Raw genomic sequence first — 10,758 nt, 5'->3', positions numbered from 1 at the left:
TCTAAATAAACTAACCAAAAAAATTAAGAAACATAAACTGAAGCTAAGGATTAATCTTTTAGGAGGTGGATTTATTTATAAGTTGCACGACTAGCCCCATAATTCAAATCATAGTGATAGTGATGAGTGAAGAGAGAGTGCACTTTGAGGAGTGGATGAGACCCGTGTCAGGCAGGGCACATACACATGCAGTAGTAGGCCAGTCGTATGAGTCTCTTTACTCTTGACTTTTCCATTGATGTGAAATTAAATAACTAGCCTATATTTATTGCAAGTACCAACTAACTAACATTCCATTATAATAGTAAATAAATAAAGCACCGTTACTTTTTTTAGCCTTCATCCAGTTACCTCAAACTTTCTAATACTGAGTTACCACTACTAGACTTAGAAATATTACAAGTACCATCTTGTTCCTATCAACTGTACTGTTTTTCAGTTCTCTGAATTGGTGTTTTTTTAATCTTAGATCATGAGCTCTCAAGACAAGGATAAGTCCATGGCTGAGGTGTATGATCAATATGTGAGAAGTAATGCTTGTGAAAGAGTTGCTATTCAAATTCCTCAGGTGAAACACCAAAGTTTTGATGCTTTCTGTTCTTTGTCTTCATTTCTTTTCTTGTTTTTTCTTTCTTTCTTTCTTTCTTGTTCTTGTTTTGGGTGGAAATTCAGCCTACATGGTCCAAATGGGATTCCATTGAATTCCCATATCAGGAAAATTAATAGGGTAAGAACATGTTTCTTTTTTTTTTTTTTTTTTTGGATTTATATGAATTGTTGAATCAAGGTGCCTTTGTTGAAGTGAAAATGAGAAGGGAATTTGTGTTGTTCTTGTTTCTCATGGGTGCTTGTGTCTTTACTGAGATAGTGACTACTAAGAGCTGCAAAAGTGTTGGGTGATATTTTTTGAGTTTGATTTGCACTAGTTAGTGGATTTGTAACTGGTAAAGTTGTTCTTAATGTATTTAGGGTACGAGTTCGAGCGAGTGAAAACGCGCATGTAGAAATGCGGGGATAAGGCTGCGTACGATCTGTGGTCGGCCACCCACGGACCGCGCGTAGCGGGAGAGCAGTGCACAGGGCTGCCCTTGAATCTGTAACTCAGTATTTCACTGGGGAAGTAAAGCTTTGTTTGTTTACTTGTCTCTACTCCTTCCCCCACCAGCCCCCTCTGTATCTGATTTACCTTTTTTAACTCTTTTGGTAAGGAGGAAAATGTTTTCCTCCATACCAAGCACACCCTTAGTCCATTCTTCGTAATTTTATCACTAACTCGACTGTAGAAACTTTTGGCTGAATTTTTTTCCTTAGATTAAGTGTTAGCCGTATAGCGGAGCCATGTTTTCTACGTAAAAGGGTCGGTGGGCGGAGAGTGGTAGAGCTCTTTTAGTTACACCAGTTATTCAACTATTAGATGGATTTAGCTTATATCCATCGACACTGTAATGAAATGTTTACATAACCAGTGCAATTTAAGCTTTTATGGATGGTTATTTGTTTTATTTTTCAGGCTACTTGTAATTAATTACCTCTTAAGTGACCCGATACAGTAAAAAATGTTTTACATTGTCAATCTATAGAGGCTGTTGTTATTCTGTTCTTGTGTCATAAATAAAAAACCGACTATTTAGATCCTTAATGTTAATTTATCAACGAAACATTGCTACATAGTACTCTTTCAATCTCTTGCACCTATGTTGCTCAAACTCTCCAAAAATGATGTTGCGCCCGTGTTGGATCCTTAAAAAATGCACTACTTTTGGAGGATTAGACGTGCATGTCGACATTTTTGAAGAGCCGAGCAACATAGTCTTGGACTGATGTTAGGAAGCTTCCGTAAACTGGAGCAAAATGTGGGAAAAGCTCCTCTCCCAAAGCCTTGATAGAAGCTAAACCTCTCACTTTTCTATTGGAATGCATTTCGTGCCTTTGAGTTCTGGAGTTTTTCTTTCTGTCTCATGTTAAGATAATGCTAGGGAGATTAAATCTCTGGTCGCATCCAAGCCGTAGCATCTTTTTTCTGTCGAGTTCTGTAATGGTGCTTTATGGACTTCTCTTGTACACTGTAAATCCGCTCGTTTACCGAGGCAAATTTAGTATATAACTAGTAGTGTGCATACACCTACTCCCTCGGAGTCAGATTATAGATTTGTATGAGAAAAATAAGTTTTTTTTTTTTTAATTTTTTTATGAAATATGTAAAGATAATATGGTGCACCCAATCTTTTTAAATTTTGAATCTGCCTTTGGTTCTTGTGAGACATCTTGCTCCTCGGTTCTTTAGACAAACAATGCCACTCCAAATGAAATGCTACTTCAGACTAATATAAGTTTGTTCAGGCATATTCCAGCTGTTTCTTTCCCATATGTGATCAATTGACGCATGTTCATCCGCAGAAATTAACCTCTGTTAACTCCCAATAATATAGATTCTTGCATTATTCAAAATCTTTTAAACAAATAGATGTCTTTGCATTTGAAGACTTCTTTCTATTATATTTTCGTCCAGCTTGCACATATTCTTTAAGGCTGTTTGACTTGTTATGACTTTTTAATTGTCACCTTGAGATGTTGACGAAGGTCTTGATGAGCAGTGCTTCAGGTTTCATAGAATCAGCGACAACTTGTTTTCTTATTCACCAAACTCCAAAAAAAAAAAAAAATTAAAAAAATGAAATTAGCTATGAACTTCGTCGCTAGTCCATCGCTAAATTGCTCGCAGCTAACAAAATTTTCTGTTAGTCCGTCACTAAATTCCTCTTTTTTTTTTTAGTAGTGAGGCCAGTTTACTGAAAGAAATATCCGGTTCTTCCTTTTCAGGGTGAAAGTTCCTCGGGGATTACTGAGGAAACTACACATGAAAAACAATGGAGGAGACCAAATCTATTTGTGGAGATACCTTCCAAATCATTGGATGCCTCTAATCAAGAGTCTGTGCATGTTAAAATGCTTTCAACACCAACGCCTACACCAAAAAGGGTGAATTTCATTTTGACGCCTAGTCCTTCTAATTCGAAAGCAAACACGTTTCCTAGTCCCTCCTCATGCAGAGGCAGATCATCCATCAAGAATCTTTTGCCTAGACTGAGCTTCAAATTGCGTAATACAAATACAGATACAGAAAAGGCAACATTAACAGATTCCGATACTTCGGCTATGGTGCTACAAGAGAAGGTGTCCATATCAAGGTCATGGTCATTCACTAAATTGTTTACACCACGCGTGAAAAGGACATCATCTTTACCCGTTACACCAATTGATCATTCAAATCCAGAGTCTGCTAGTGGAAGTATCAGCAGAGCTCTGACATTTGGTGTAAGTGCTCTGTTACAAAGTTGTTTTTTTTTCATACATTTTGAGTTATTAGTAACTTTTATGATCTAATACTGGAAGTTGGTCGTAGAATGAATACGAGTAAAGACTGCTGCAAAAACACCAAGTATTTAGTTTCATTTGATGACCTGTGTTGAAATATTATAGCATTTTCTTTTTCTTTTTTTATTTTTAAAAAAATATACCTTATGGAGCTTCTTATAACAAATCTCTACCCAAGACCGGACACATTGAATTTCATAACCTTAGCAAGAATCACTGAATGTTTCATACTTGCATATATGGTGACTTTCTAGGAGACGCTCTTGTTGTTTCCTTAGTTTATTAAAAAGTTTAAGGGATCCATCGAGATGCTGTTTCATTCTAAATATTGTCAATATGAGGTATATGCGGAGACTAGGGAAGAGTTTTTACATGTTGAAGGCCTAAAGTTATTGTTTTGCACTCAACAATTTTGTGTAATCATTTGAAATTTGATCTGTTTTTGTTGTAGACAAAAGAAACACAACTACGCATTTCTCGATCACTTTCTCTACCGGTCATTAACAAAGAACGAAGCACTAGGAGAGTTGAATCATTCTTTCGAGTCATTCCTTCAACCCCTCAAGGAAAGGATGGGAACTCCGCATTTCCAACTACACCTCCAGCCAAAGTATCTGGTAAATAATTGTTTATATGATCTAAGTTCTTAGTTAATTTATAAGCAAATCACATGCTCTAGAAGGTCACTGTACATGCACACTTTCCGATAGAAAGATGTGACGAGCCTGTTGGAGAAAATGATAACAATGGTCCCTTATGTTTGTTAGTAGGTTCAAAATAGTCCCTTAAGTTCATTTGAGTAGTTTTGGTCCTTTAAGATTGACAAAAGTGAACACTTTTAGTCTCTGTCTAATATTTACCAAACTCTGATTGTTATATTTAATTGAAACTGTGAAAATAGAAATATTCAATGGGAAAGTCACATTTGGAAGTACAATCTTTGCAGTTTATATTATCTTTGGTTTATTTCTAGAGTTTGGTGCAACTTTTTGAGTTGCAATTTCTGTTATTTTGGTCTATTTTTGTGTACAAGCAGTTTTTTTTATGTTGCACCTATGAGATTTTGACGGAAATATTTGGTGTTTTTGGTTAAATCTTCTTTTTCACAGTTCCGATTAAATTTAACAATCTAAGTTTGGTAAATATCTGATAGAAATCAAAGTGCTCACTTTTGGCAAACTTGAAGGACCAAAATTGCTCAAGTGATACTTAAGTGACTACTTTGAACCTAATACCAAAAATAAGGGACCATCTTTGTCATTTTCTCGGGCTTCTTCCGGTGTCATTGTTTGAAAAGAATCCTTTAGGAAGTTACATATGGTGCATCTTTGAGCACAACGTGTACTACTGTAGATGCATGCTTCCATTGCTATCTAATCTATGTGTTATTTCTCAGAAGATGATGAGGCAAATGGTGAAGATATACCTAAAGAGGAAGCTGTTTGTCGAATTTGCCTGGTTGAATTGTGTGAAGGTGGGGAGACACTCAAGATGGAATGCAGCTGCAAAGGTGAACTTGCTTTGGCTCACCAAGAATGTGCTTATAAATGGTTCAGTGTAAAAGGTAACAGAACATGTGACATTTGCAAGCAAGAAGTTCGAAACCTGCCTGTCACACTTCGGCGCATCCAAAGTGCGAATGTCGGATCCAATAGTTTGCAGCACTTTGAAATAAATGGATACAGGTGAGTGTTACTTGTTCTTTTCTTCATGAGCTAAGATAACAAATGGTTGTTCTGTGATTCTGTCTATCTCACAATTCTTTTCTCCTATATTTGGAATGTTTTGTGATATCGTGTCTCTTCTAGAAAATGAATCCAGCTTTAGTATGTTGTTCTCGTAGTTCTTGGTCTATTATTAGGTGCTCCACCTTATTTCCCATTGAGCCCGAGTGCTGAGATTACGCTTTGACTTTCCGATAGTAGATTCATGATTTTAAACAAAGTACTTATGAGGATGATCGAAATAACCAAGAAACTATTTCGACGGAAAGTACCACACTCTATTTTAATGATGATTTACAATAAGCTACATCTACTAATGTCTCACAACATGAAGCAACATGGAAATGCTGAACTAAAAGATTACGCTTTATTAATACTGCTGTTGTTCAACCCCAACAAGGAAGAGTAGTTTGGTTACATTTTCTAGTTCCTCTCTACTTTTCCCACTTTGTCTTTTGAAAGGAAGTAGTTAAATCTGAAAATATGGAAGATTAAGGTGTTAGTAATTTCAAGAGCTAAGACAATTTAATCAAAGATACTTGTTTAGTACTCAACTGATTCAGCTTCTCAAATTTTGCACAGGGTATCACAGGAACTACCTATTCTTGTCATCGTCAGCATGCTAGCCTACTTTTGCTTTCTTGAGCAACTTCTGGTAATTTCGGAACGTCTACATAAAAGAAACGGCCCGTCATTGATTTCGTATTGATTTACTACTGTCCCGTCTGCAGGTCGGAACAATGGGTACAGGTGCAATAGCTATATCAGTTCCCTTTTCTTGTGTACTAGGTTTGCTTTCGTCTTTGGCATCTTCGACCATGGGTATGTTATCTTCTGCTCAGTTTGAAAATTTTAAAAACTTTGATCAACCGAATGTTGTATATATATAGCTTCAAAGAAAGTATTAAGTACTAATCAGTACCCCCTTAGCTCCTTGTTGATACTACACTTTAATAAAATCTTGCCTTATAAGAAAATATAGTCGAAAAAGGAATTATGTAAGATTTGAAGATGTTTTAATTTGTTTTCTAAGACTTGGATATAGTTTAAAAACTAATCTGAGACGTCAATCCAAAGTCCCAAAATATGATCTTCACTTGGCTATTTTATGACAAATGCTTGTAAAAATTCTCATGCTCATGTGTGTTTTCTTTTATATTCTAACAAAAATCTTTTGTCTTTTTTCTTTTTTGGTAGTGAATAGAAGGTTTGTTTGGGTTTATGCATCCATTCAGTTCGTCCTCGTGGTATTCTTTGCTCATATGTTCTACTCCCTGGTAAGATAATTCTGTCCTAAATGTGAAGATCTGAATGAATTAGGGACATTTTGCTGGATCTATTGGGTTAAAACAATCCAAAGATACTTTTAACATGATGTGATATTGTCCGCTTTGGGCCAAACCTACACGGTTTTCTCCAAAAGGCCTCACATCATTAAGAGTATCGAACAACTTACAAGTACTACTTTTTCTTTTCTACTTTCCATATGGGAACTTATAAGTACTACTTTTTCTTTTCTACTTTCCATACATATGGGAACTTATAAGTACTACTTTTTCTTTCCCACTTTCCATATAGGACTTTGTTCACACACACCTAACAAGATCCAAATTTAACTTGACATGTTCAACCTTTAAGTTCTTATCATTGAATTCATTGCACTTTTGAAATCACAGGTTCAGAATTTAATACTTACAGAAACTTTAGTAATTTTCCACATATATATTTATGTTTCATGTTAGATATACTAGGTTCAATTGAACCCATTGAATAAGGTTGTATCCGCCTCGGGTTGGACCTCTATAATGTTACTATACATTTCAGGTTCATGTACAAGCTCTTCTTTCAGTTCTTCTCTCAACATTTGCTGGCTTGGGGGTTGCAATGTGTGGATATTCCATACTTGTCGAGTTCTTCAGATGGAAAAGGCGGCGACAAGTCTTGTTAGTCCAACAGCAACAGAATTCCCAGCCGAATCAAACAGAAACATCATCCCACATAAGTCATCAAGATTATCAACCGGATATAGAAAATCCGGAGACATTTAGTGGGAGCTAGATAGTCAATAAGGCATTAAGAAACACACTTGTTGTGGGGGAATGGCTTGTTGTGTATATCTTCACGTATGCTACTCATCCTCCACTGAGAAGAAGAAAAGTTTATTGTACTACGAAAGCGTGGAAAGAAATTCTTTTCCATAAAAAAGAAAAAGAAGTAAAAAGCAGAAATGTTTTAGTACACAGTTGGTGTGGGGAATGGCTTGTTATGTATATCTAAATATTACTTATTCTAAGCATGAAAGATAGGCCTACACACTCAATGGCATACCACTTTCATCCAGAGTGTAGAGGAAGAAAGTGACACCTTGTTTTGTGGGGGGTTAATGGAAACATTATGGGATTGAAGATTGGGTCATTTGTTTCTTTGGCCTGCCATTTTGCTAGTGCAATGTTGACTTTAACTCTGCACAGGACATGTTCCCAACTTGGGTTGACAAAGTTATTGGCTGTTGCAACGAGGCTGCAGCCTGTGACTTTTGTAAGAATTTGTACAAGTGGTGTTCACCTATTACTATCACAAATCAGTTTGCATATGAATTTAGATGTAGAGCTATAGAGATCCTAGGTTTTAGTTGTCTAACTCGATGTTTTTCTTTACTTTCTATTTTCGTCTATTGTATGTCTGCATATTTTTGTGTACAATATGTGAGTTTGTCCAGGGCCGGATGCAGCATGCTAGCATTAGATTCATTTGAACCCAACACTTTTAGTATGGCGTATAATTTATGTGCAAAAATTTATTAAAATTGCAATAAATTAGAAATTAGTGTAAAATGACACCCGTTGCAGAAGGATCTCCGCCTCTAGTTGCAACAAGGTTTCCTTTCATATGCAGGATAGGAAATATGTGTTAATATTGCCACACGCTAAAACCACGTGACCAGCACCCGATAGTCTACTCACATCGAGCGAACTATCTCATATGATTAATCCAACCATATGCATTAAATCACACCCAAAATCATGCAGTGAAACATAATATCTAAATCAACTGTCATTTCATATGTAAATTAAAGGCGAAATATATTGAGGGCTCCTTTAAGTCGTCCACAATGCCCATATAGACACCTCTACTTGGCACAAGTATGTCTCGTGGACACCAAATCTAATAGACCTTATGCGTGAGCTGCAATCACGGATGACGTGTTCAACGGACAAATTAGCGAATGACACATAATTTTTAAACATAACAGTAAATTTTTCAAAATGTAATTTTCTTTACATTTCTTTCAAAAGAATTGTAACATTTTTTTTTTAAGCAAAAAAACAATCTCCTCCACGCCTCCTCTTCTTCCAAATCTTTAAGGAATTGTAACATTTCTTAAATCTGTTGCTGCTTTAGAGCAGAGGAATTTGTATTGGGCTTTAAAGACTTTCAAGTTTTGGACTTTAAAGATGAGCTCAGAATTAAGAAATGGTGGGAAATGAAATTTGAAATGTTATTTTACAAGTGAACTTTGTCCTTCACCGGTGAGGGAATTAAAGCAACATTTGTGTGATTATATTTAAAAGCACATCTTCTAGTTCATAAAGAATTGACAATAGAGTCTCGCACCAACATCGTCGCTCGGATTTGGATTTAAATTTATGATCGATCGATTGATAAATTTTTTAGACCAAATTTATGTTTCATTTTCGTTATTTAATTTCCTATTCATGTTTGTTGATATTAATTCGCGCGTAATTTTAATTAGCGGCATTATTTTTCTTTTCCCAACGGTTATTTTCGAATTGAAAACCCACGACCAAGAAAAACACCTTCTTTCCGAACAAGTATATTTTCACTCACTGAATCACGAAATTACTCTCTGAAAATTCATCTTCTTCTCATTTTTAAAAAGAAAAGTAAGTGTCCTGTGATTTACTGTTGTTTGTTGAGTTCGCTGAAGTTCTGAATGTAGATTGCCAATATTGCATAATAGGGTTTCGTTCTATCCTGGGAGAAATTAATCTAAACCTTCAACAATTGTGAGGGGATTAAATTTGCGAAACACAGTTTTTTGTGGGCTCGAAAATAAACTCTTTCTAACGTTTTCTGTTTCACATGGATAACAACTTGTTTTTCTATTTTTATTTTTTGGGGTTATCTAGTTTATATGGGTCAAATGTAGGTATGTCGGCAAATTAGATAATTTAAATTTGGTTAATTTTTTTTAGATCTTATGATTATTTTTTGAAGTTGAAACTTTCAAGATCCTTTAATAATGAATGGAAATTTGAAGAATGAGAAGAAATGTATGAAAGATGGCGAAAATGTGGGTTCCATACTATTTTTTGTTTTAAAAAAAAAAAAAAGGGAAAGAAGAATAAAAAACATCATTTAAACGTTTCACGCGCCCAAATTTGGGTGAAAGATAAATATTGTGCCATGTCTGTGTGATGGGTCTACGGGACACGCCTATGTCAAGTAGAGATGTCGATTTGGATTGACAAAGTTAAAAGTGTCTATTTGATCGTCGCAGACAATGTCGAGGTGGATTAAACTTGTGGTGAGCCGTGTGTCAAGCGACCTGAATGGTGCAAGATCCAAGAGAAAGGATATCGTACTTTGACAAGTGCCTATGATGTGCTTTTTGCGTTGATCTCGTCTGGACCATGTAAAATTTTAACACTCAGAGGTGTCTTGATGGTTTTGTTCTAGCAGATTCATTCCTCCTCTTTTATCTTTATTTGTGTAAGAGAAGGATCAGAGAGTTAAACTTAACTCGAATACCATGTTAATATATATTATTGTATTTCAAATGTTTACACGTTATAAATATACATAATTGTATAACAAAAGTCAGTGGCATATTTTTACAAAAATTGTGTCACGTTTGAACATGAAATCTTTTACTTATATTGTGTATCTAAATTACAGCTACACAATCTTAATAATATGAATATTAGAGCCATTTATTCCAATAAAAGAAAATTGATGTAGTTACACGACAAGTTGGTTCTATTAATCAAATATGCTTTTTGACCGGGATTTTTTATTAGGAAAAATGACCTAATAATACTACTTAAGACCCTATATTACAAAACATAGAGATATTTTTTCTTATTTATAAAAAATAACAACAAAACTAAAATGTATATCAGATTTGGCTTAAAAAAAAAAAAAAAAATGAAAATAAAAACCTACCCATGATTTTGGGGATTATTTTGATTATTTTTTAAAATGAAAAATCTGATTTCATTTTCTTTGGATTTTAAACTTAACTCTCTCTCTCTCTCCCTCTCACACTCTCTTTGCTATTGATAGACCTATTTTCGATAGTTCCATGGTGCCTTATCCAAAATCATCTTCTCTCCTATTTTGTGGAAGGTTTGGATAGACCCCATTTTCGGACCCAAAAATCATCTTCTCTCCTAGTGGGTTTGGGTTTCAGCTTCATCGACGAATAATTTTTCACCATTTTTAACGTTTCTTGCCTGATAGCAACTCTCTTTAACCAACATTGTTGGTGTTTTTATTCCTTATTTTTGTTTGAAAGAATGAGTAAGAGACTTTCACTGTGTTGTACCAATATCGAATGAACTGTACTATCCGCCATTTGTAGACTACGAAAGCTTTGATCTGAATTTTTTTTGATGTTGAATGTTTATGAATTCTG

General features: G+C 35.2%; 1 protein-coding gene across 3 annotated transcripts; it reads left to right on the top strand.

Annotated features, from left to right (window-relative positions):
* The first annotated feature begins 295 nt into the window (after positions 1–295).
* Positions 296–7,819, top strand: LOC132050344 (uncharacterized). 3 transcript variants are annotated; one of them, XM_059441568.1, is made up of 9 exons: positions 313–371; positions 470–568; positions 2,821–3,315; positions 3,827–3,992; positions 4,772–5,060; positions 5,682–5,754; positions 5,831–5,921; positions 6,297–6,376; positions 6,924–7,696. In XM_059441568.1, exons 2-9 carry the CDS (start codon positions 473–475, stop codon positions 7,155–7,157), a joined length of 1,524 nt encoding a protein of 507 aa, XP_059297551.1. In that variant the 5' UTR covers positions 313–371; positions 470–472; the 3' UTR covers positions 7,158–7,696. The 3 variants fall into 3 exon arrangements, with proteins under 3 accessions (XP_059297552.1, XP_059297553.1, XP_059297551.1); XM_059441569.1 differs by having other exon boundaries at positions 296–568; positions 4,775–5,060; positions 6,924–7,819; XM_059441570.1 differs by lacking the exon at positions 6,297–6,376 and having other exon boundaries at positions 296–568; positions 6,924–7,819.
* The last annotated feature ends 2,939 nt before the right edge of the window (positions 7,820–10,758 follow it).

The sequence above is a fragment of the Lycium ferocissimum genome, chromosome 3, assembly GCF_029784015.1.
Source record: "Lycium ferocissimum isolate CSIRO_LF1 chromosome 3, AGI_CSIRO_Lferr_CH_V1, whole genome shotgun sequence".
Lineage (NCBI taxonomy): Eukaryota > Viridiplantae > Streptophyta > Magnoliopsida > Solanales > Solanaceae > Lycium > Lycium ferocissimum.
This window is presented reverse-complemented; position numbering and strand designations above follow the sequence as displayed.